Genomic DNA, 27,374 nt, shown 5'->3' on the forward strand with positions numbered 1-27,374 from the left:
GTAATCAACCAACTGTTTGCTAGTTGCTTACTGTTAGCTGTTGCGGGTTGCCGGGTTGCCGGGTTGCCGGGTTGTCGGGTTGCATGAATTTATAATCACAGAAGAACGTGGTTGTTTCATACTAGTGGATGTTTGACCGCACTTGTAAATAGATATTGATAATTGATTAAATAATAAGCTACTTGAAATCAGTCAACTATCACGTGCGCAGTAATAGTTTAAACAAAACAAGACTATTAATAAACACTAAATCCTAAGCTGTACAAAATGAATCACATTAATTGTCAACGGCCGACACATTGCATTCATCCTTTAATATTTAAAATCTTAATTTTTAATTAGTTTATAGAAACCAAAATATACATTTATCACCAATAAAAAGCCTACGCAAAATATTTTATGTCTGCTTGTTGCTTTTGAGTTCAACTGCCTGTCTGTCTATCCGACTATAATCAAAACGGTATTCCTCTCTGAAACCGTGAATCCTGTTACTAAAGAACTCTGCAATACATTGCAAGGACTCGGGAACGTTAAAAGAATGCAGGTACCCGACACGAGGTCCGTTTAAACGGAATTTTATATTAATGCAGACTCCTGTAAGCGTTTATAATGAAATTTTTCAGAGTCACAGGGAACAGGGAAAAATATAAAACCAGTCAAGTGCGAGTTGGATTTGCGAAACGAAGGGTACTTAGTTTCGAGGAAACTTCTGTAAAATATGCTAAGGAAAAACAAATCGGATGTGTGAAAAAGTTATTGTGGGTATTCACATCCAATTGAGGATCCATTTTGAACCTTTGGGTACGGAACCCAAAAATGTAAAGACTTAATGACGCTTCAGTATATCGCTCTTTCTCTCTGTCTCAAAAAAACGAACCACTTAAAAATCCAAATTGATTTATTCAAATATCAAATTACACTATGTAATTATAAAAGTAGCACTTTTGAAACGTCAAGATTGCACTGCACAGCGCCCTGATTTGCCAACTCTACACTGTATTTTTCAAGTCCCCGTAATAAGGGATTGAATACGTGTGCCACAAGTCTTTCATAAACACTCAAGTCACATGTACAAAGACACCCAGACTCAGGACAGACGATCGTAACCGATTAAACCGCAAACGATATTAGAATAGACATAGACTTCATTTCTCAAAAAGTTCGTGATTACTTAAAACTAATAACCTTTTTTCCTTGTCCTCAGGGAGAAAAAGACAACGGCAAAAACTGCATCCTCTCGTGTGAGAAAAGGAAAGCTGACGACACAGATATCAATAAGGACCTAAAAAAGGTAAGAAATCATTCCCATAACTTTATATGTATATTATTATATTTTCCGTCCTGCAAATAGACACAATAGTTGAACAATAGCAGTATTTTTATATGACTGATGGGATAAAGAAATGATGAAGAACGGGAAATTAAAAAAGTATTTTTCAAGATTTTCCGACTGCTAGAAGGGCGAAGCTTAAAGTTATAGTATGTGTTAATCCTTATTTATTTCTTCACGAAAAACAATGATTACGTGATTATTTAATCATAATAGTCGTAAAAAAATCATTTTAACGAGTTAATTCTCAACTTAAGGACTACTCCTAAATACAAATCAAACCATCATTCAAAAGTTAACTATGTAATTTATATCAAATTCACAAAATAATTATTATAATATAACTTGAAGCAACTTTGACTTAAGTATTATTTATGCAGACAACCTTTTAAAATACAGCGAGGCGGCATACAAAACACAAAAGTGATGTTCGCTACTTAGACTTACAAATGGCATTTCCTGAATATTTCTTAAGCTCAAGAGAAAGATTCCTTCCTAGTTTCAGTCATGTTTTAAATATTACTGTTTAGTTTATGAACGTTAAGTACAGCGATAAAAGTGAGATTAAGTGTGCTTTAGGAGAATAACGAGAAAAACTGTTGTTATTATATCTGAAAAGATAAAGAAACTTATTTAATATGTAAAAAAAATGAAAATAAAGTTTGTAAAAAAATGTGTAAAAAGTTTTCTGCGTCTTGTTCATAAGTATCTATTTGTCTTTCATTATAGACTTGTAGAAATCTTTATGGGAGAACGTTTCCCATAAGCGAGCCATAATTTTATCACTTTCCGCCAAAATAAAGCAATAAAACTACAGAATAATGTTTTCTATACCTGCCTCCCGATCTTTCATTGAACATTTCACCAAACAGACAGACCTCAAAATAATTTTCAAGAATTCAACCGTGTAACTAATAAAATTCCTAACACTCCACTGCCGTGCGTATAAATAAAGACATTACACTGGCGAGCACATAAAGACGGCATTACTACACATCGGGACAAAATAACTTCGATCACGCGATCTGATGTGGTAGATATTACCTCGAGTGCCGATAAAACGCGAACACACAAACTGGGGACCTAAGTTTCGGATAACTTTTGTATGTTGTTGGGTTCTTGTGTCACCAGTTTCAACTCGCTTACTCTATCCCAACAGAGGCTTATCTTGATGTTCTGACATTTTTGTTGCATGATTTTGATAGCATAAGGTGCAGGTTGGATTCCCAATGCAGGCAAATTACTAGTGGTTTTTACACGGTTAATACTTTCTTAATTATTTCAAGACACCTCTGAGAAACGATGAAGGATAATATTTGTAAGAAATATGGATTCCTAATATTCGAATCTCAATTTGCCAACCGTGTTGTAATCAATTCTCAAACCTTTCGTAAAAGGGAAGAGTAGAGCAGTAGTAATAGAGAAACAGTAGAGAAACATTCAACTATCCCTATCCATGTAGCATTTTAGACAAGCGCTACCTACCGAATCAACATAACTGACACAAAATTTCAGTCATTTCAAAGTCTTACTAATTTCACAAAACGACTACCTATCTAACGCCTACTAGCTATCAGAAATAATAACTGAACTATTACCAACGATCAAACTATTAGTATGATAGTCGTGAAAAACGACGAAAGCCTTACATCTGACGCATAAAAATGTACAGCTCTTTTAATGAAAGTGTGGAATCGACAGAATTATAAATGGCGACCGCAGTTTGTGATTGTCGTGTGTCAATATGCGGTCACGGTAATGTTGTTTATTTCGCGTCATCATCAACGTGCTTAAAATAATTTAATAACGTGAAATTTAAGTGTCACTCAGAAACGGTTAACTACACTATCTAAGTACTTGCTATATAGGTGAAAATGTGAAAAACATACATTCAATATTCTTTTCCACTAAGTATTGCGTCGATAGTCCCAATTTGTAACGTGACATGAAATTCACGTGGACTGCTCACGTTGTGATAGAAAATAGATTCAGTTTCCTTTACTTTTGATACTTTACTAGAAGCTAGTTACATAGTCAGAGTGAAAAATGACAACATCGAAACAAAATTAAGAAAATCATTTAGGTTACCTCCATTTTAAAAATAGAGAAAAAAGTCATTACCATTCGTTATGTATCTCTTTAACAATACAAAAACGCTAATTCATATTTAAGTCGAAAACAGGGAAACAAACTCCTTAACAAGACCATAACCTCACCCAATTACGGAAAACACAGCATCATTTTAATAATGAACAAAGAGACGAGTATGAAATAAAAACAAAATTGAAATAAAAAATGTACCAAGTTCTAAATTCAAGTGGTCGTCAAGTCGGGTCATTTTGTTTTCATTATCTCTGGGAGGCGTGTTGGGGAGCCACGAATTTACTACAAAGACTGCACTCTATACTAATTTAAATACATTACTTGTTTGAAAGAGTCCGTTGTTATGGTACTACCTACCACCTCTTTAATTTATAACCATCTGTGGAAGCGAGATGCCGCTATACTGGATGTAGAGCCCCATCCCTCTTTCACAACCGCAAGTCTTACGTTAAGTGGTGTTGGTAGAGTAGAATTGTACTCTACTTAGGTATACATTGAATCCTTTTGTTTTTAGTTGAAGATCTGGGATAGTGCAAGCTAATTACTGCTTTAAGTCGGTTTAGTAGGTTTTGGTTTTGAATGGATTAAATTCTTTGTAATTAAATTGTTGAGACTGATTTTGTAGAGTAAAGGATTGTGAGGACGAACATACAAGAAATGTAAAATGTATATGACTCAAGCGGGAAAATACATTTGTTTTCTTACTGTTCTATTAATGGTGATTCATACTATTTCAATGGATTACTTAAACGCTCAAAATATAATTCTAACCAAGCGACTAAAACTCAATTTTTAATTTATTAATTATTACGAATATTTCAATTATCTATTGATTTAAGCATCCATTTTCCCGAATGTAATTATAAAATCGAAACAAACTGAACATAAAATAAACATCAAAGTAATAAATAAATAGATAGTATGAGGCTTCCAAATACGAGGTTACGCAACTCGTAACAATAAATTGAAAGTTTCAATAGAAACTGAATACAAAATGGCCGCATCAACATATGAAGTTGTATTTGCGTACCGTTTATTAATCAAACTGAAACACCTAACTTTTGTCTGTATGTTTGTTCGCTTGCTTACGTGACTAAACTGTTGAGAGGAATATGGATTTAATTTTAAATGAACTACTTGACTCCACCAATATTAAATTATAATTGCGGTCAAGTTTAAAGGCTTTCTTAATTATTCTAAGACACCACTGACAAAGAAAATGTCTTAAGGAAAATGGGATTCCAAATATAGATAATTGAAACTACCAAACCACAGTGAGCTATTGTGATGGTCAATGCTCAAACCTTTCCTATATGGGATGAGGCCTGTGCCCAGTTTCAGGACTAAAATAGGCTGTCCAACACACGGCTGCATGTTTCATTTTGAATTGTGTTTTTACTAAGAATATTTTTTTTAAATAAAAAAAAAACAAGGCGGTGATAATATTTATCAAAACTATGATGTGAAATGAAAATTGTGCGACAGCCACATTTGCACAATTTATATTGTAAATACCTACTACACAGTTATAATTGAACATACGTAATACCGTCCCTGTTTATCACTGTATTACATGTATAAATTCCGATTTTTAATCGGCTTACGTGCCACTATATACAAATGGGGAGCAAAAATATTTTTATTCGTTCATCAAATTAATGACTGTTAATACCAGTATCGCATAACAATTATGTTTCCTTTACAAAATACGAATAAAACGAGCAACGCACTCCATCAATTAATGTTCGAACATGTTCGAATTAAAAAGCAAAATGGCGGTAATCCTTGCGATATGACGTCAGAGCTGATCGACCAATCAGCGCTAAGCCCCAGCTGTTGTTCAGTTTTAATCAGGCAGAGATATTAAATCAGTAAATGTATAAATGCCATTGTTGGCGTTGAGTGATTAATTACAAAATTTACATGTATACAATATTGTATATAATTGTATTGTTTACGCTGCTTTAATAAGACATGTTGATTTTATGGTACTTTGGTAAATGTTTGGAGGACATTTTGATGTAAAAGTTGGTTTCTAGGTACTTCCTTTTACTTGCATGGATGTGCAATTATCTTAACTACTCTATGTCAAACTGTTTTAACTGGTTCTATGTCAGATTTCATCGTTATCTTTAGAGCAGTTTAGACTTTTAATGTATAAAAGATATACCATACTGAAATACTCACTACTTGGTATCAAATCGTGACGTCAGTTAACCTACGCGAATAAACCCACTTCATCTTAATACTATTATATTATGTTAATAAAAATGAAAGCACATTAAAAACATTTAAGTGACTCTGAAGTTGAATGGACAAAACTTTAATAAATTAATACTAAATAAGTAACTTTAACTGTAAATTCATACACAAGCAAAACCGCAAAGCATGTTAATCTAGTTTCGTCCATACCCAGTCCCTATCAACCTTATGTGTGATATACCTACTTTTACGCTATAAAAAACGAAGAGCTCATAAACAAAACTTTGATATTAAACGAACTCCGAAACTATCGCGGGTATACAAAGGCATAGTTTGGGAACATGAACCGCAAACGATAACAAAGTCGGTAGAGATCAATATACAACACTAGCTGTTGCCCGCGACTGCGTCCCCGTGGGTAGAAGATATAAGCTATGATTTACACCTGCCCTGTTTTTTTCACATTTTCCATTTTATCTTCGTTCCTGTTAGTCGCAGCCTGATGGTTTATAGCCTAAAGCCTTCCTCGATGATGGTGTATTCAACACAAAAATATTTATTCAATTTGGGCCAGTAGTTCCTGAGATAGCGCGTTCAAACAAACAAACAAACTCTTCAGCTTTATATATTAGTATGTAGATATGTTCATATAATATATGTAATGTAAATGTAGAGACATTTTAATGGTTTTTGTTGTGTTACTATTTGAGTAATATGTTTAGATTGTGATTTGATAGTTGGCCGTTTTTTTTTAATCTATATACACGGTGTTTGTGGTGTTTGCCGAGGATTTTTTGGAAAGATATCCTGCTAGAATAAAAATGATATCGGTTTCAGGTATACTCACTTACTTAGGAAGCTTTTTGAAAAAAAGGAAATCGCTTTAGTGTATTAGGAGTGAGAGAGCCTATTATCACCGTATTTGTTGAACTAAGACTTACAGTTGTTTTTTTTTTTAACATTATAATACAAATACATTATTGGTTTCCTCGGGCTGTATTTTTTATATCATTACTTAACAAAATAAATATCATTCAATACAATTCCTCAAAAGAGGGACTCTACAAAACACCGCGATAAAAATCAATGAAGCACTCGACTAAATTGTTTCCTTTAAATAACAAAAAAAACTTTTGTAATTTTCTCCTCGTTTCCTTTGTCCCTAAAGACAAAAGTTTTTACCCATCTGTTTGGACCCTATATGTGACGTGACCCAATGTTTTTACTCACATCCTGAATTGTCACTCAACTTGAATTGACTTCATTTTACCCTCGGGATTTTAAGTTCAATAAACTAGGGAGCTACGATGTCAATTTGATGCTTTTATGTAAGATGTGTTTTATATAAGATAAAATATTTTATTATAACTGTTAATATGTTCCTCATATATGTATGCTTACCTGAACCATTTACCAAAGTGTGATAAAATTTACCTTGTTCTGAGTATGCGTAGATTTCTGGATCAATACCAGTGACCAATATTTTTTACTTTGACATAAATATAAAACATATCAACTTTCATTTCACAACAGCTAAAGGCAAATTTACAAACACATAAAACACAGAACATAATTTTCTTTACATTTGAGGAGTCAAAAATTCATTATAATTTTCAAAGAAGTTGTTAATATTATAATTACATCAAAATTTATATAATACTGCAACATATAAATTACAATGATCGTAGAATTTCACTCGTCCTCCATCGTAGCTTGCGTAGCGTTAATAACAGCTACGACGTAGCAAACATGCAGTCTACAAGTCTACATCCATAATGCATATTTGTTATTACATTTTGAATTTGATCCAACATTGGTGCCAACAAATTGCGATGTGAACAAGTTATGAAGGGCAACCAACATATACTGTAGGTTACCATGGCAACCGAAGTTATATACGAAATTGGTTTTTGTAGAGCGGTAATCTTGTTACACATTTTTCATACACCTTTTGTTTTGCAAATGTTCGCTTTGGGTGATAACGATATATTTACCGTGCTGTGTGTGTAAATAAAAATATTCAAAACAAATTGAAACATTTCTGAATGTGAATTGCCTGTAAAGTTATGTTTTATTTCATGTGTAATACGTATTTCTAGATTTCAATAGAACTGTGAAGCATACTGTAGTGGAAAAACAATTAAACATAAAATACAAAGGTAGAAAGCTCAGACCACGTAGGAAAAGGAGACACCTACGTTACATTTACGTTGTACCAAAGCCTATCTACGTGCGAACTACTGTAGCCTGAAAACAATAGGTTTTATTATTTTTTTCTTTTGTTTCAGGCGAAGTTGGAAACAAAAGCTTTGAAAGCAAAAAGGCCCGGCTTCACAGATGACCGGTACAACGAGACATCTTACTATATTGAAAATGGTTTGTATATTTACATTTTAGAATAACATAAACTATGCCTCACGGGAAAACAAGTGAAAGGGCTTGAAATTCGAAAAAAAACTACATTTTCCAGAACATCAAGCATTTACCCAAAAATCAACTTGAAAAATAAACTAAATTTTGCAAAAACCTTTGTCTTCTATTTAATCTAGATACGATACTTAATTGACCAGCAATTAACTTAAAAAATCTGCATTGTACTTTTTTGTAGAGATAGAGATATCTTCATAAAAAGTAACAAAAAAATATTACCATTTTCATTTACTTAAGAAATATTGCATTATTAACAGATGTTAAAATGTTACAAAGAACTATAAAACAAAAAACTGAATAAAAACTACGTAACAATACATTCAGAACCAACGATATTTAAGAAAACTTTTCAACGACGACGCCCATTGATATACATTTTTATCTCTTAAAGTACGTCGTTTTATAAACCTTGCTTGATATTGGATTACATGAATACTTATTCTGTAAAAATATTTTAAGGGGTAAATTTTTCTCAAAATACTGTATCACATAAACTGAAATAGGTAAATAAATATCAATTTTATCCTAACATATGTTCAAGGATAGGTAAACCATATTCTTTTCCTCCTGCATTCGCTTGAATAACTATCTAGTACTATTTCTAGTAGTATTTATACGGAACCGTTTTTATGCAAGTCCGGCTGAATCAGTTTTATTCTCGTTGCATTGATTTTTCTTTGTTTATTTTTTTCTGGTAAAGGATCGGAGAGCATCCGAGATCCCTATTACGCGGTTGTATTTAGTTTCCAATTAAATAAAAGTTCGTTGTTACTGTATATTGTTTTCACTGTATTTTTCCCTATTCTGTGCTATTGAAACTTTTCCCTTTTTTATTTAGAAATGAACGGAAAACTCCTAAATACTGCTTATTCTTAACTTATGCTTATATGAGACTACATATCTTTAAACTAGTTCTTTTTTTACTAACTATAACTACTTTTAAATCTAACAATGTGTAACGTACCCTAAATCTACACATTTTAAATCCCTGTAATTCAATCCGCATTTTTAAACCAAGTCTATAATTTCCACTCAAGCCATAAAGAACCATTTGAACGTTACACAACATGCTGACACTAAGTGGATGAAACAGCGGTACGTTAGTTTTCAATATAACTAATGTCAGAAAGGCCCATTATGATCTAATGGTCTTAGTCATCTAACCGCATTGCCGTTTACAAGGCGCTGTGGTTTACGGCTATGCAGATGTTTTGGCTTAACGACGCATAACGATACCTACCTTGATATTTTTCGGGTAGTTCTAAAAGTTTCTAGGTTTTTTTTATACTCGGTGGATAGACAGGTGTGGCGTTGTAATTTATTCGTGTCACCTTGGTCGTAAATGGTTTACGATCGATTCGTTCACTAATGATTTATACTGGTGTTAAAACTGAAGTAAAATATTGACATTACCTTGCGGAATATCAAGAAGTTTACTTATGTTTGCAGCAACTTATTGCTTTCTGTAGGTATAAAAGGAGAGCAGCTTTGCAGTATTCCGTATATTAAAATATTTGCATTGCGATTATCGTCATATTTGCCATACCACCACAATGGTTTACTCAATGATACAAAGGTTTACTCACTAGTATCGGACTCAACCGAAGTCTAAAATCATGAGCGGTGTGGTCGCGAGTTATATTTTTGGAATTTGGTTCAATGTAACGAAAGTACCTATAAAATACTAAATGCCATCCAAATTCCAGGTCTCAGGAAAGTCTACCCCTATTACTTCACGTTCACAACATTCACCAAAGGCCGGTGGGTCGGAGAGAAGATCCTCGACGTCTTCGCCAGAGAGTTCAGGGCGCATCCCGCAGCAGAATACGAGAGATGCATCAGGGCTGGCACACTCACCGTCAACTACGAAAGAGTTGATCCCGACTACAGACTTAAACACAACGATCTACTCGCAAACGTTGTCCATAGGTAAACTATCATTAAGTTTTGTTCCGACGGTATTAGTAGTCTGCTTAAGGTAGCTACAGCACCTTAGTCCTCGATCAACACTATACCCAGAACATTAAACACATCTACATCTCTTCAACACAATACAAAATCAAATGTTACTTTGATATCGGTATTGTAAATATTAACTTTTGTTTTCTCGCCTTATATGTTTATTTACTAAGTATCCTTACATACTATAACATATATATATTCTAACTATAAATACAGTTTATGATAATGTGACGTGCGTCGAAGCTTGTTTGTATTTCAGGTCTAATTTGTATTTAGTACACTGTAACACGAATATTGGATTCCATTCATAAATCGTTCTCAAGTTCCGTCCTCGAAAAAAAAAAGTTCTAAAGGAATGTATGATACATTTGCCATCAAATTCTCCTAAAATATGGGAGGTTCTTCTAAAGTACTAAAATTTTGGAACATGAGAACGTTTTATTGATATGGGCCATAATCTTCAATAACGATATCTTGAGCACAGAATGAGCATGCGGGTGCATATTGGCCGTATTCCAAAAGAGACACAATTTTCATCACTTGTACTTACTTATAAATGTTAGCTTCCAACACAGTGTCTTATTGAGAACATGATCCTTCATGCATTATACAATTTTGCTCACGCATGTTCATCTAATGTATTGTTCTCGTCTAATCTTTATTTCATACGTCACGAGAACCGATATTAAAGCGGACTCTGAGCAAATATAATCCCACGTTACGACGACAAGATGGCGTCGTGTTAATTTTGAAGTTGACTTCAAAATCGTTTATTAAAATATTGTCATTAACCCACACCACTCTCTCGACATAACTGGAGGGTGTAACATTAATTTGTAAGCTCCAAATGTGGCTAATAATCTAACCGAAGACAAATATATTAAACCTACTTGGAGAAAGTTCGTCAGAAGTCTTCAACAGAATTTTGGGACATTTTTGTGGTTGTTTTGGGGTTTTGCTCCGAGTCCGTAGCTCAGAAGCCGTAAGCCTGACGTGTGTATCGTTGCAGGCACGAAGTACCGGTCACCAGCCAACCGATCACCCTCGTACATATCGACGAGGACATTGTGGTTGTCAACAAACCGGCCTCTATCCCCGTAAGTGGCAAATGAGACAGCCATGTAATGTGTACGCTTATCATACATAAGATACTTGTATGTCACCCTATGTGTTGCATGTTGTGCTAATTTAGATTCTAGCTCTGCACTAACTTAGCTTCCTCCACTTACACCGAACTTGATTTCCAAAATTTAGAGCCAAAATTTTTCTCTTCGTCATCTGATCTAAATATTGAATTTTACGGATTTGTGGACTCGCAAAACATGAGACAAAGAGCATAGCATTTAATATCAAAACCGTCCAGAATTTAATTTAGTCGGTCCCTCGATTTTAGTACAACTATCATGTTATAGGCTTTCTCCGAAATCCGTTTCTCTGCTCTAAAAGCCAGCTCACACAAAGTCCTTTGCGTTAAACATAAAGCGGTCCCTTTTGCAAGAAATACTCTGCAACGTTATATGATGGAGGACACCTAATATTATGAAGCACTTTCATATCGGCTTTTACGGAATAAAACAGGAATGTAGAAAGTGTAGGAATTTACATGCAAAGTAGGAAACCGAAGGCAAACTGGATTTTTTCTCGGCACTCACTCAACTTGAACATCGGCCTTTAGAAAACGTGCTTATTTTTAGTTGAAGGTATTGAATAAATAATCTCTGCTTTGATGAAGCCTTTGTGTAGGAAAATATGTTTTAGTAATTTATGCGGCATTCAGTGAGCGATTCATGAGGAGCTATGTTAACTCAGAAGTCTTTTGAAGTCTTAACCTTTCGGCCAATGACGTCAGCGGCCCATTAATGTCACTTTTGTATTGACTTCGAAATTGGTTTCTGGTTTTTACTACCTTACATGTGATTTCAATTACTCATGACACCGGACCCTATGCAATTCTTAATGAGTAAAAATTTAGTTGAAAAAGCATTCAATATCGTCTGTTTTTGCAATTTAATTCTTTGTTATCTTTAAAGAGATGTTTTGCTTTTAATTTATCTGTATCATTTAAAATGACAACGGACTTTTTTATTAAGAATCTGTTTATTTTACACGAAATATCGTCTTAAATTCATTAAGTCATTTTCGACTTTCCCTGATTCAAATGGCAAAAATTATTAAACAGTTTTACTCTCCCAAAATATATTTAGAACACAACAAGACTAATCAGCAACAATTATCCAAAATTATACTTAACCTCAAAACTCGGCGTCACACATACAGAACCCCTTTTATCCTTTAACGTGGGCCAACGCGCTTACCAAAATGGAACAACAATGGCAGCCAATTACTCCAGCCGGCGTATTTCGTTGCTCATTAAGCCTCTTGTTACACCAATACAATAAGCTGTATACATATCTAGACTTAACACATGCTCGCGTTTAGGTCTCATCTCACGTACTGTTTCAGCAAAGTGGAAAATTCGTGGAGGATATTGCATTGTAGGTTCTGTTTGCTTGCCAAACATTGGGGTAATGAAAAATCGAATTAAATTTTTTGCCTTGTTTACCGGATACATTCGTGATAGGAACGTGTTTTGGAAATTGTAGAAGTATTTATTAAGCTAAGTGTCGTTGAGATTTTAAATGACATTTCAAAACCAAAAAGTTCGCTCTCACCGAACAAATTTACCAAAATCCTTTCATTTTCTGAATCATCAAAGAGACCAAAATCAAAAACCAACGGAGATCCGAAAACTTTTTAATTAACACCATTTATAAAGCATTTAGGGACGCTTACGAATGATCTCGCGTCCAAACTCAATCGTAAGCCATAAATTCGAAACTTAAAGAATCAATATAGATTATGCCAGTGTAATTGTTAGGCGGATGCCGTAGAAAAGAAATATATCTTCAGTTCGAATGTAAAAGGGTCCAATGATCGACCGTTTCCCCTCATGGTGATTGATTTCGCCGCTCCATGCTGGATCCCTAAACTGAACGGTTGAAAGTAAAATTTCGAATTTATTACCACCGAATTCAACCCACATTTCCCTGAGACCTCATTTGGGGCAAAAATTTTATGTTATGAGAATTTGGGCATATTTTTTCTTTTGGTTTTTTCTTCCAGGCACTTTCACTAATGCACTGATTTTAATTCCATCTTTCTTCTCTTTACCTATCTGCTTCTTTTAACTTTTAACAATAATCTCTTTTAATTTACAAATTCTTACAAAAATACTATTCATGTATAAAATTACATCTAGTTTGACTGTACATAAAAGTATTACTACACATACTCAATTTTAATTTGCGTACATACAAGTTTTATGCCGTTTTAACTTTTACACAAAGGTTAGATATAAACCCTATTTTGTTTAGCTTCTGGTAGATGTAATCCCAAAAACAAATCGAACGGGATTAGTGTTCATAGATACTTGTGAATAACTTACACAGCCATACATTTCTTTATATATGGTCCTATTAGTTAGAGTACATATTTTATCGGGCTTATTGTGACTATCTTGGTTGACAACTGTAGTAATAATCACTGGATACAAAATGCCAAGAAAATGCAATATTTTGGGCGACCATTGGGTGTTAAACACGAGTATATCTTCTTACATCCTAGTTGGTCACCCATATTGAATGATTAATTTCATTTTGATTTCTATTCGTATTTATGAAAAATTTTTCAGTTGTCAACTTGAGGTATTCTATACGCTCTTTATAAAATATACCGCAACAGTTCATAACATTATAAAACATTCTAGTTTGCAACATTAAGGAACTTCAAACGACATTCCAGGCCGAGAGAATTTAGATAATTCTTCAAATATTCACGTTGGTCGACATCGTTAATATTATATGTATTAATGTGTTCATTACCGCCTTAATCAACAGGATAATTTCTGCAAAATGTCATGCATACAAAAGTAGGACCCTATATAATGCTGTGTGCCCAATGTATTAAGAATTTATATCGTCTATGATGTTGTAATGCACTTTGAGTATTATTCATGTTAATGCCACCCTCCGTACATATTAAAACAAGCCATTAAAATCATCTTGTCTTTGTACCTTTAATGTCCCTCTTACCTCCTTAGATTATAATGGCTTCGTATCAAATTTTGGCTTTTAGATTCTTTTTATTTATATCTGCTTTATTTGCTCATGTTTTGTATTTTACTTGAACGCTAGATAGTTCATCACCTAAATTACTTTTCTGACCTTTGAACTGGACTCTATGGTCCAAAAGATTGTCTATTGTACAACATTGTATTATGCCTTAACGGCCTTATAAATCTTGTACTCTCGAAGTTTATTTATGAAACAGTTTTTTTCTGCTTTATTAAATTCATAGCAGACGAATAGGATCGGATTTGTATATAGAGTTTTATAAATATATCTATTGTTTGGTTTTCCCATATTCCAAATTCCCTTACCTATCCGAAAATTTGTGTTTAAGTAAAAAGGCCGACTGGTGTAATACAGTTGTTCTCAAAGAGTTGCAACATCATAAGACTATAGAAAGTCCGTAATGAATCAATGTTGTCCGTGGTGGGCCAGGCACGAGACTCCAGTGCTCGCTAGTCCCTTGCGCATCATACACGTGGATGAAGAGCTTCTCGTGCTCGACAAGCCTTGCTCGCTGCCGGTGAGTCATGCGTTGGGACCGTTTTGTCATCGTCAGGCTCTGATTAGCGTCAACTACAAAGCGGATTCAACTAGATTCCTTGAAATCTGAATCTATTGCGACTATTAAAAACCTGTACAATGAAGATTCTTAATTTAAAATTTCTGTTGATGAATACAAAAAAAGTTTCGTAGCAAATCGTTGGCAATTAAATACTCCCGCATATTTTTTGGAACGTCACGGTTCCCCACAATGGAAGATTTTATTTTTTTTCTAACAAAAAGGACCGAACGTAAAAAAAGCCCGTCAAAAGTACAATGAGAAAGAAAATAAATCGCAAAGCTGGCGCACAAATCCGCTGGGTTAATTTTTTCGGTCCGAATAAAGTACGCTGTCAGAGTCTGACTAAAGATTGTGATCTGCACAAAAGTTTGAAACATAATACAAACAAAGCTGAAAAACTGCGGTCTCGTCGAAAATCCCACTTGAAAGTGGTTCCCTAACTTATGGATTTCGAGTTCCGTACACTGCCCATTTTTCCCAAGCGGGTACCGCGTTATTCAAAATATTTAACCAATCCAATTATTGTTGTTCAAACATAACTCTTTCCGAAAATTTTACTCTGACGTTTTGGTAAATTGAGTTGCAAAAGCTTACGTCGATTCAATAAAGGTTTTGTAGCAAAACTTTATTCCAGGTATAGAGCAACCTTGGCTATTTCCACAGTATATTTTAGGAAACTCAATTCTTTTAAAAATATTTGTAAAACAGACATACGAACTAAGTTAATTACTGTGTCTTCAAAGGCAAAAGCTTAGTAGTTGCTTTGAAAAAAAATGCAATTCAGTTTCTCAAAACTCTTTCGTGTATTTTTTAACTCGTTACTCGCTTTCCTTTTGTATGATTGCTTTATACAAATGTTTCCGTTGTATTTGCATGGAAATATGACAGTTGGTGTGGTTACTATTTGTTGTAGTTCTACTTACTGCGTGGACGAGGTAATATTCTATAGATGTATGCCAATCATCTGTAGCATTTGTAAATGTTTTCATCTAGCTCGCTTTATCATTGTAGCTTTATTTTTTATAACTTTTATCTTCGTCTTATATTAAAAAGCTTTCAGTAAATATCAGACTATCAATATTGTTTCTAAAATTTTCATCGTCATTTTTGTATCCAATATCAAATTCAATTGCAAAAGAAACAGAATTTCCACCTTCATAATATCTGTTGAAAAAAAAGTTTGGTAAATGAAAAAAGGTTTTTAATCTCGAAATTGTATCCAATTTAATGAAAAATATTCCGCTAGGTGCATCCATGCGGAAGATACCGGCACAACACAGTCGTTTTTATTCTCGCAAAAGAGTACAACTTGAAAAACTTGAGGACCATTCACAGGCTGGACAGGCTGACGTCAGGTGAGATTGCTTTTAACTGTTTAATCTTCCTCCATGGCTGTAAAATGCCTTTAAAATTACTGTCTTTCATTTTAATTAAGATTTTCTCTTGTATTTACGGCTGCAGTTTATTTATTCTTTACTTTTTTATGTTTATGTAATAGTGTAGACTCGTCTTTATGTATCAAAATACTCAATATTTGTGTTATTTAAAAAATATATTTACGTAACGATGTCTTTTAGGTCTTCTGCTATTCGGAAGGAGTCCAAAGAAGGCGCGGCAAATGGAACACCAGATCAGGAACAGACAAGTACAGAAGGAGTATGTCTGCAGGGTGGATGGGATGTTCCCTGAGTAAGTTGCTCCTCATCATATAGGTCATTAGGTTTTAATTTTCTTTAAAACTGAAATTATGGTTTTTGATATTTGGTTAGATCTTTCTTGTGAAAGTGTAGTCATTATTTTCGATATGTCGTGTCTAATTATTTTAGCACTAGTCATTTTCTTTATTTTCGATAGAATTCCTCGTTTTTTTTTTTATTCAAAAGGTTCGAAATAAGAAAAACGATAACAAGAAGTTTGAAATGCATAAATAAGTTCTCTCCTACTGGTGAAAGAAAAATATTTTGCATTTCTTTGTCAAGTTAATTGAAGTGATGGCAAGTGTTGATGCTTTTAAAATATTAAACTTATAATACTTGAAAAGTCTGCTATTGATGATGCATCCAATTATTCATGTTCTAGGAAACCAGACCTTATTACTACGGTCTTAGGTATATTTTTATTTAATAACTATGGAATTATGATAGACTCCAATAGAAAAGGCAATCATAATGTTTATTGATCTTTGAAAGAGCACTTGCTTAGTTACTGTGACTATAGTGAAGATAAAATGAACGTCAATATCTTGGTTAAGAATTTAATGCCTCCGTATATTTTTAATGTGAGTAGGCTTAAACGGAGAACGTTTTTTTTAACAACAATAAAGGTTTAAATGCAAACCTTTATTGCCATGATTTTTGAAAAAAAAGCCGTGCGTTACAAAACTCAAAGTAGTTACATAGTTTTTTTATGATTTATTCGTTTTCAGTGCTGCCATAGGTACTCTGTGCGATATATTTTATACGTGATTAAATTTATCACGGATTTTTTTTAGTCACAAGTTTTTAATCATTTTGGTCGGCACTACATCCCCTTAATTAATCAGACAAGTATTTTAATGCTCACTGTTTATATATTTCGAGTTTCGACCATGCTAACCTGATCCCTGAATTCCAGCGACGAAATAGAATGCCAAGAGCCAATAGAGGTGGTCAGTTACAAGATCGGAGTCTGCAAAGTGTCTCCGAAGGGCAAGGACTGCTCGACGGTGTTCAAGCGACTGGGTTTCAACACCAACAGCAACACAAGCGTGGTGCTGTGCAAGCCGAAGACAGGGAGGATGCACCAGATCAGAGTGCACCTGCAGTACTTGGGTGAGTGCTGGTGTTAAGTGGTTTTGACTGAAGTTGGAAAATGTCACATTCTTAATAGGATATTTCGTAATAGTAACACATGTTGGTTAAATGATACCTATCATTGGAATTCGTAAATATGTAAAGGAGAAAAATATAAAATATAAGAAAACCTTTGTCAAGCGCTTTGTAATTTGATGTATTCGTATCGTTAAATGTTGGATTTCCTTATAAATCAGCAACTAGTTAAGGTTCAACTTGGTCCTATTTTTTCCGTTTTTAAATTTGATATGGATTATTAAAACAATACCGCAGCTGATAACCTAAAAATAAAAAAGCAAAGAGTTCAGTATTCTTTACTTTTCGATCCTATTCTAAACACACCAAGATAAATTTAACATTAGACTTCTTTCCGCAGGTTACCCTGTTGTAAACGATCCTCTATACAACCACCCAGTGTTTGGACCTCTCCGAGGTAAAGGGGGGGACACGGGCGGGAAGACGGACGAGCAACTGGTCAGAGACCTCATCGCCATACATAATGCTGAGAACTGGCTCGGGGTTGACGCCGCTGATGATGATCTGTTGTTCTCCAAGCCGGTGCCAGATGATAAAGGTAGGAAGACAAATATTCGACTTTTGTCTCTAATCCCTCTCGAGTCTGAATTGTGTGACTGCAATTTTAGTTTGTTGCTGCAAATTCTAGGATCAGCTGTTTTGTCCAGTATATCTTAGGTTCTAGATCACACAAAGCATTTCAAGTATTTTATAATTAAATAAAGTTACTCTATTGAACATCAAATTGAATCTGTATATTTTTAAATTTTCTTGAATTAGTAAATTTGAAATTGTTATTAAAATTCCGGTTTTGAATGTATGTGTATTAATGTCCAGGGCCACAAGTCTTGAAAGGCCCAACCTTCTCGTATATTTATGAAAATCTTTTCCAAAGTTGGAGAAGACGACTGTGACACGGGACCAGCTTCGAGGGAATCTTCACCGAGACTGGAGTCACCAGCTCCTGGTGTTACCCCATCATCTATTATGACCCGTAAGTATAGTGCAGATGGATTTCTTAAGCTCAATGTATCACCAATACGGAAAGAAATGTTCCTTTTTTTGGTAATACCGGACTATATATCACGGCTAGATAAATACCGCTTCTCCTATTGAGGAGTGAAGCTTGATCATCATATAATAAGTTCATTTGCAAAGAACATCCTGTCAGCCAAAGATTTATCTTCGTGGAAAATAAACTATCATGGACGTTTTACAATTTCTAAGAACTACATTGCAATGACTCATGAAACAAGTTATAATCTTGCAGTCAATGCCATTTTACTTCTTCAAATAGTTCGATTCCTATCTACCATAGCTACTTATCCTAACATTTGTTTATTTCTACCAGCGACCCTCCCAAGTCCGTCAAGCGGGGCGGAGGCTCCCGTGGACATGCGCTCGCCGGTGCCGTGCACTCTCGCACCCTCGCCCATCGCCTCGCCGGTGCTGAACGAGGACTCCAACGACGCTAAGGTAAGAAAACAAACTTAATATATTCAGGGAAAAGAAAGACACCAAATGGAAGTCGTTTAGACAAAATTTCGAATACTTTGACGAGACGCTATTACCCAAACTGGTGTTTGAGTTAAAACACCGACACAGATAGAATAAAGTCTGTCCTTGAGTGCAACATATCAACCAGTTTAATAGAGCAACCATTTTTTTTTGCCCTTTAACTTAGACGTATTATAAGTATTTATTTTCTATTATTTCTCCTATTTATAATGTTCTTCTTATGTTCTCAAGCTTTGTGTATGTGAGCATCTTACCATAGCAACCTTCTACTGAGTATCTGTTACTCCCTCTTGTCAGGTTATCAGACATAACAAGCTTTCATAAATCATATGTCCATACCATTTCGACCACCTAAAACTTCTCGAAAATTGCAAATTTACACAAAAATATTCCCATTTATAATCAACCTTGTCACAAAAACCGAGTACCTGTAAAATAATTGAGTACATCCCAACGTCCCAAAATAAACAAGATCCCTTTACAGAATTAGTCTTCCTTTAACAAGTTAATGTCCGAAACGCGTGAACATCAGCCAAAATCCTAATTGTTCTGATCCTAAATGGGTTTAGTCAGTCTAACTTAATACCGAGATACATCAGTGTCTGAAACAAAGTGAATTTATCTGAACTTCTGTAGTCCGGATGCTTGGATGCTGGTCTGTTAATTCAGTTTAGTATTGTGTGTTTGTTTCTGGAACAAAATTGATAAAATGCATCCGGACTTTTGTATTTTATTGAATAAGCTACATTTCTGTATTGCGAAATCTGAGATCAGAGCTATAAGTATGTTAAATGTCAATATTAGTAGTTTTTATCTAGAATAACATCCGACCATTATATGCACAACATTTATATGCGAAACTTGTGTCGTTCATATTACCATACCTAATGAAAATCACCGATATTTTCATTAAATGTATTCTACTACTGGACAAAAAAAAACAATACATATATGATACACCCTAATACAGATGCTTTCAGTACCTTCTTCAATTTTATAGATTCTATAATCTTTATCATATCAACAGTCAGAGAAGGTGACAGTAGCCACGCAGACTGGCTGCACACCAGCAGCGACTGCCTCGGCGAGCGTGACGCCGAGCGGGTCCGGCAGCTGCTCGGCCAGCCTCGGGGAGCCTCTGACGTCAGACCCGCACTGCTACGAGTGCCGCGTGCGCTACAGGGACCCCAGGCCCAGGGACCTGGTTATGTACCTACATGCTTGGAAATACAAGGTGAGATATTTTTTTTTCCAGCTGTTGAAAATCAAAAATGATCCCACGGAAACATAAAATCGGGATAAAAAACTATCCTATGCGTTAATCTTGGTAATAAACTATCTGTGTACCACGTTTATAGTATTTTAATAATACTAACCTGTCTCCCTCCAACTGCTGGGAACAGGTCTCTTCCCTTCATCGCGTTGCTTACTCCCTACAAAATAAATAATGTAATAATTGATCGTTTTTTTTTATTAGGTATGGCATAAATAGGACCCTTCGTACTTTTAGTAAAAAATCTTAGGAGATTATAGGTAGAGAAGCAATCATAAGGTTTTAATCTTACCATTTATAACTTTTTTTGAAAAGTTGAATTCAGGAAAAAATAAATTTAATTTGGCCATTGCAGTTACAAGGCTTCTTAATCCTTCTTTGGTAATTCTTGCTTTTGGCTCGAAATTTACATTTCTTCTCATGTTAAACAGAGTACGTCTTCCTAAGCCCTATTGCCCTGGTCCCCTCATTTTAAAAAGGAAATAAATCTGTTCACTAACTGAATAATCTTATCAAAAACAAACCTTTTGTTTTTTTTTACTTCAAGAGAAATAAAATTTAGGATATTTAGTTGATGTGATACTGGTTTACATAATAATATCTGGAGCTCTTAAAGTAAGAAAGGGATAAAGCTCTACAAGGTTTATAGTGGCATATCTTTTCCACAACTGCAACAACCTTCAAAACTTCAAAAGAGAGGCTGAGAGATTTAATGATATTTTATTTAATTCTTTTCTTGCCATCAGGGCCCCGGATGGGAATACGAGACGGAGCTGCCACAATGGGCAAGCATCGACTGGGAAGAACCAGAAAACTCATAGTCACAGGAATTGGCACCATTGAAGAAGCGCCTCGCAACCTACCTGTCTTCAGAAACACATTGATTTCAACCAGCATTCAAAATTTTAAGTAACTATCGAATTATTTGAAGATTCACTTTAAGATACTATTGCGATTTATGACTTTTGTTAACAAACCATTTTTGGCTAATCATCTTCAAAACGTCACTTCAAAAGGAGTTCAGTTTTTACTCACGATCGCAATTTTAAGGATATTGAACACCCCAAATATATTTGGTTATGGTATCTATAATATATTGGATCACAAAGAATACTTTATTTAAAATAAAAAAATCCAAGTTGATTAATTAAATGTATACCTATTTACAAAACTTAATTGGCTTTTCCAATTGTTGAATATGTTATTGTGTTTAATGTTGCACAAATAAACGTTTGTTCTTGTTCTACAATTATTGTTAAAATTCTGTTAATTTGTTAATTACTGAAATATTGAAACCAATTGTTGATATAGCAAATTTTTAACCCGATTTTTCATCACACAGTTAATTCATATTTCTTAGAAGGCATACCAAATCGCGAGGCGTAAACGACTTGGCTGTTTCGCAGTGCTCTAAAGTAAATTATGTAATTAACATAAGTGAGAATTAGTCTAAGTATACAATTATTTTATCAAAGTTAAAATCGCTGTTCTAAAAAAATCTTTGAATTTAGTCTACTTTAGAGCACATATCGTATCCGTGGCGATATTTTTGTTTCATTTTGTTAAATATTATATCATTTTGTCTGTTCAGTTCCTATCGGCCTAAAGAATGGTCAAGCTTGTTAGTGACGTAGTTATCGTAAGGGAATGTAACAATTTGTAATATGTACCATTAAAATAGTAATATTGCTTAAACGAGGCAGGGTCAGTACCACAATCATAAATGAATTATATTAAAATGATAATCATTTTGAAATGAACGAACACTTATGGGATAGCTCTTCTAAATCTTACGGAATTTAGACACTTAATGACCCGCCAAAAGTGATTTTATTTGTGACTGGTGTTTTAGTCATTTTTGACAAAATGTATTTTAGTCACTTTTGGCAAAATGTATTTTAGTCATCTGTGACAACATGGAGTCATTTTAAAGATGCATCTTTGATGTAAACGTATAATTTGAGTCGTTTTTAAAATAACCTTTGGGAGGGTTGAAATATTTTATTTCAATCGAATCTTGGACCACTGCTATATTTTCTTATTATCTTGAAAAAGGAGGAAAAATAGGACCACTGTTTAATAGAAAAGCTATCTCTAATATTAGATGCGTACGTTTACGATAAATGCATAGGTAAATTAAAAATTAATACGCATTTTTGTAGGCGGTTGTTTAGAAACGCCGCCATTTTGGCTTCCATAATTTTGACGTAGTATTTTAAAATATTTGGAGATTAAACAGTAAAATTTTGTACTTTACATACATCAAGGATTTTGAAGTTCATTACTGACGATAAAGGCCAGTTGTGATATGCATTTAATGTATCAATAATTTAATTATTATCAACCATCAGAAAAAGACAGCGTTGAAAACGATTTTTTATGTTATACATGACTGACAATAAAGACAGTTGTGGCATTCAGTCAGTTCAAAGCAGCAGATTCTAAAGACATGTAAAATTCAATTGTTTTTTTTTCTCTTTTTAGGTTTTCGAGTGTGTAGTATTAAGTAAAGGGCATACAGTTTTGGTTTTTAATCTTTTTAAAGTAATTAGTTTTGAGGTTCTTCTTAAATCTTGAATTCGAATTATGAACTGGCAAGAAAATGGAAAGACAGTTGACATAAGACTCGTGAAGCAAGAAAAAGTACAGTTTTCTTGTCAGTTCAATTCTAATAATTGATCTGTCACTTCAATTGGATTGTTTTGGTTTTAAAAGTTAAACGCGGGAACGTGTATGATCGTTTGAATATTTATTAGTGTATTGTAGTATTAAATATGTAAAAGACATTTTCTTGTGAAACGCCGTTTTTTATGCGATACTTATTCTTTCTTCGATATTTTAATGTTGAATGTCGTTATTGCACTATAATAGATTTTTTGGGATGAATATTCGTAGAATTAAAAAGCATCGCATAGAAAATAGCCCTAATATACTCTCACGAGCTTTCGTAAATTAGTTCAAATTAAAAAAAAAACTATTTTTCTTACTTCTAGCGTAGAAATAGCGAGCGATATACATTGTTTTTGTTATGTGTTACGAAATTGCTAATGATCATGGAATTAATGGCTTAACCGTGTGTTAGTTCTAGTTACAATAAATGAAGCCCTGTTACATTGACTTATAATGAATTAGAAGAAATTTATTAGTATTAAATGTACATTTTAAGGCTTGGTCACACTGAGTTACAATACATGACAGTTAATGTATTTTTTTTCTTGATTGTTCTGACAGGGATAGGCCCACCTACTTTCTGAAAACCTTACCCAAACTATTCCCGAATAAATACATGATTTTTCACTAAGTTTAGTGTTAATAAGACCTTTTCTACTTGTTTTTATCTTCCATTGTTCTATATCATGGCAATTTCACTGTTATTGCTATCAGCTACTGTACATAGGCTGACTGTTAATCTGTGCTCCGTTCTAGCTTTATCATGCTGGCAAATCATTATCTGTTTTGGGAACAAAACCATTGATTGAATAAATATAAGAGATTTCATGTTTGCAAGAAAAAGTATAAAAAAAATATACAGTCAAACAAAATACCTCTATTTTAGTTCAATAATCCAAATATATGTGTTTTAATTTTTATATAATATAGACATGTAAAATACGGTAGTATGTACAAAATAAAATATTGTCTGTGGCATATCACCTAGGAACCACCTACCAAAATTTGTTTGACTTGTTGATTGCAAGAAAAAGTACCACTTTTTATTAATTCCATTTTTCAAGAAAAAAATGTATTCTATTTGATCTTGTCTAATCATTTATTTATAAAAAACCGGAAATTACCCTTTTTAGTACAGGTTTTATGACCACAATCAACATGTCAAATATATTTTCCCCGAAAGTATATTGTTGTATTTTTATATAGTACGTAAGACCCGTTTATAATATATAATCTGTTACACTTTAGTGAATTACAGAACGATATTGAGCTTGATGTAAGGCTGGCGACGAGTTGCGATTTTCTTTAAACAATTGTACACACGTGCGACTTTTCAGTCGCAACCCTATCTTGAAATAAAAATTTAATTTAACTTCGCTTTTCAGTGATCTAGGTTACAACCTCTTTTGTTCGTCGCGCTGTCGATTCATTTATTTATAAGAAAAATTTCATGTGCCTTCTCAAAATAATGGTAAAAAAATAAAGATAAATGTAAAATGAAAAGTAAAATGTTTTTAATTACAGTTACATATAATTGTTACACTTTTAACATAAGTAGTGTTACATTTGGCACTAATGAGCTTGTTTTGTAAAATACTGAGAGAGGGCAACACAGGATACGAACTTAAAAATCTTATTTTTAAATTTGGCAGAAAATATTCATCCAATTTAAATAAACCTAGTTAATTGAATTATTTTAATTTATTCAAATTTAGAATACATTGTACTGTTGTCCTCGACTCGGTTCAAACAGCTCGTGTTAGGCACAATTTTGCAAAAATATCAATGTTTGTGATTATATTTTGCATAATTTATTTTTTAATAATTGTTTTTTCTTCTGTTTTTTTTTTACTAATTAATTAGTGTTGTCATTGTGGGTATAGTAACGTCGTGCCATAAACAATGGCTCTCGTTTCATTATGCGTTGTATTATAATTTGAACGATGACAAAATGAAAGACAATTTGTTAATTTAATAAGTATTTCATAATTAAGAATATAATAGTGTTTCCTTCTTTAGATTCGTGTTATAAGAATTCATGTTTCCACTTAAATTTAATTAGAATAAAAATCATCATTGAAAATGACGTTTTATTTTTTACCGTCACACCTTTTGGCCTGGTCAAGTCTAATAAACAGACATTAGTCTATATGTATATTATTGCCTTAGAAACCGTCTCGAGCATCATAAGTATAAGTATACTTACTTAAAGTTTCAGCACTATTCGAATATTGATGAAAGTGGGTACCTAAACATAGCAAAAAAACATGCGAGCAATTTTACATAGAACAAAAAATATAAAAATAAAAATATTCATAAATAATATATTCACAAAAAAAAAATAGCCCAAAAACTTCAAAGCTTCTACTTCTAAATCCAAAACCATAATGAATCAACTACTTTCCAAAATGAATTCCAACACCAGGTCCAACATAAGTACCTACATAGGACCGACATCGAATATCCCAAAAGTGTCGGATCGCTCGCACGAGTACACTCAACACTACTTGATACTCGTCCGGTATCAAGTATCAATTAGATCTTCAGATACACTCCAATGTTGAGAACCTATAGGTCGGAGCTGAAACAAAAGATGTCTGAAAAGATACTTGTAAGGACTTGAGTTTTAATACTAGTAGTACAGTAATGACGGCAATTTTTTTTATTTACTGGCTGTTGCCAGCGGCTCAAAAATGATTTTACAAAGAAGAAACTTAAAATCGGAATAAAAACTCAGGTTATAAACTATCTGCTTACCAAATTTCATCTAAATCTATTTAGTGGTGTTTGAGTGAAAGAGTTACTAACATTTTTAACTTTAACGTTTGTACATTATTCATATTTATTCCAATGAAATAAAAGTTAACACACAATAACAATAAGCGGTCCCAATACCAAACCACCGCATCCGAACTAGGCAATAACCTGTATCTAGGCATGAACTTCATCATTTTATTTAGCTACCACCTTTAAAGTAGATACACATTGTAAATAAAAGTGCCCGGACTACTTGAAAGATTGCAGAAAATTGATTATCTAGGTTCAAACCCATACTTAGTTATTGAAATGAAATCATTTATTCTGGAAGTAGTTATTATTATCACTTATACATGTATTTTTTTTAACGCTGGAGTAGACTAAATTCGACTCTCCACTTACCCATAATTTGAAAGACTTTTTAATAAAACTTTTTGGTTAAAATATTTCAACTTGCCACATCGCACTTCCTGCGAAAAACCAGTAACTACTTATAAACTAGCAAAACTTTATGTTAAATCAAGAAGTTTTAAATTCGAAGGCATTTCCGTCTTTCGCCCTCCACCACTATATACACAACTTTAGAAACCCACTTGATACTGTACAAGCACATGATCTCCTTTGTCAGACTGTTGTCAAGAGGGGGCAAAGAGTGGGGGTCAATTTGGTAAGTATTCCAAAGAGTTTAAGGTAGTAGTTGATTGAAAATTGCTAACTTTAATTGAGATACTGAACTTTTAAAATTAGATGTTATAGCCATAACATCTAATTATCAATGTCATCAATGTAAAATCTAGTGAGTTTAGTGTATGTTTGAGAAATAAAGAATTTCACAATTTTATAGAGACTTGGATTTAAATTAAATTAGTAGTTTGTTAGAAAGAAAAGAAAACATTCCGAAGATTACGAATAAAGATCCCGTAAAGTTGGTAAAAAAAATAGTTGTGAATTAATATAATATATGTTATTAAAGGCTAGTAATATTTATTTAATAAACTATATTCATTAAGTTACATTCTTATTCATTAACTAAAAAATATGCTAGGATGTTGGTGCCTACCGCCTCATGAATTTTTTTAACGAAACCTCACAAATTAATTTTGCACAAAAATTACAAGAAAATGAACGTCATTTTTTTTGTAAGTACAATGAGACACATTACACGTCAACCCTTGTTAAAAAAAATCTAAAACAAATGAAAATGGCGTCGCAATTTGTTTAAAAGGAATGAAACGGCGGGATTAATGAATGGCCGTAAAAATTGTACCGTCAGCAACAAAAGCGAGCACAGATTTACAAATACCCAATCACAATTAAAACAATTGTGTTGTTCGAAAAAATACCTGATACCTGACTCTAGTAAAAGGTATGCTCAATTTTTATGTTGGACATTTTTATTTCGGACTTTTGCTTTTTTTGCTGGCTGTACAAGTGAAGGGTTGTAATAAGGGTTGCGTGACCAGACCAAGGAAGTGTCGTGATGGATGACGCCACAGTTACTATGCATGTTTTTATTTTTTCTTGCATATAGGGTTGGCACAAAGTTTTTGTAGGAAAAGATAAACAAATGAAATACGGTAGGTATGCGTGT

General features: G+C 33.6%; 1 protein-coding gene across 3 annotated transcripts in view; it reads left to right on the forward strand.

The window, feature by feature from the left end:
- Positions 1 to 25,109, forward strand: part of LOC113501540 (RNA pseudouridylate synthase domain-containing protein 2-like) — a 388,829-nt gene extending 363,720 nt beyond the window's left edge. For 2 of the 3 annotated variants that reach the window (XM_026882724.1, XM_026882726.1), the window contains 12 exons: positions 1,205 to 1,291; positions 7,924 to 8,011; positions 9,772 to 9,994; positions 11,037 to 11,124; positions 15,966 to 16,074; positions 16,297 to 16,408; positions 17,333 to 17,529; positions 17,927 to 18,124; positions 18,461 to 18,559; positions 18,917 to 19,041; positions 20,111 to 20,317; positions 21,103 to 25,109. In XM_026882724.1, coding sequence (XP_026738525.1) covers positions 1,205 to 1,291; positions 7,924 to 8,011; positions 9,772 to 9,994; positions 11,037 to 11,124; positions 15,966 to 16,074; positions 16,297 to 16,408; positions 17,333 to 17,529; positions 17,927 to 18,124; positions 18,461 to 18,559; positions 18,917 to 19,041; positions 20,111 to 20,317; positions 21,103 to 21,177 — 1,608 coding nt within the window. In that variant the 3' untranslated portion in view covers positions 21,178 to 25,109. Of the gene's footprint in view, positions 1 to 1,204; positions 1,292 to 7,923; positions 8,012 to 9,771; positions 9,995 to 11,036; positions 11,125 to 14,589; positions 14,678 to 15,965; positions 16,075 to 16,296; positions 16,409 to 17,332; positions 17,530 to 17,926; positions 18,125 to 18,460; positions 18,560 to 18,916; positions 19,042 to 20,110; positions 20,318 to 21,102 lie in introns of all 3 variants that reach the window. The other variant, XM_026882725.1, reaches the window with a different exon arrangement.
- The last annotated feature ends 2,265 nt before the right edge of the window (positions 25,110 to 27,374 follow it).

The sequence above is a fragment of the Trichoplusia ni genome, chromosome 15 (assembly GCF_003590095.1).
Source record: "Trichoplusia ni isolate ovarian cell line Hi5 chromosome 15, tn1, whole genome shotgun sequence".
NCBI classification, from domain to species: Eukaryota; Metazoa; Arthropoda; class Insecta; order Lepidoptera; family Noctuidae; genus Trichoplusia; species Trichoplusia ni.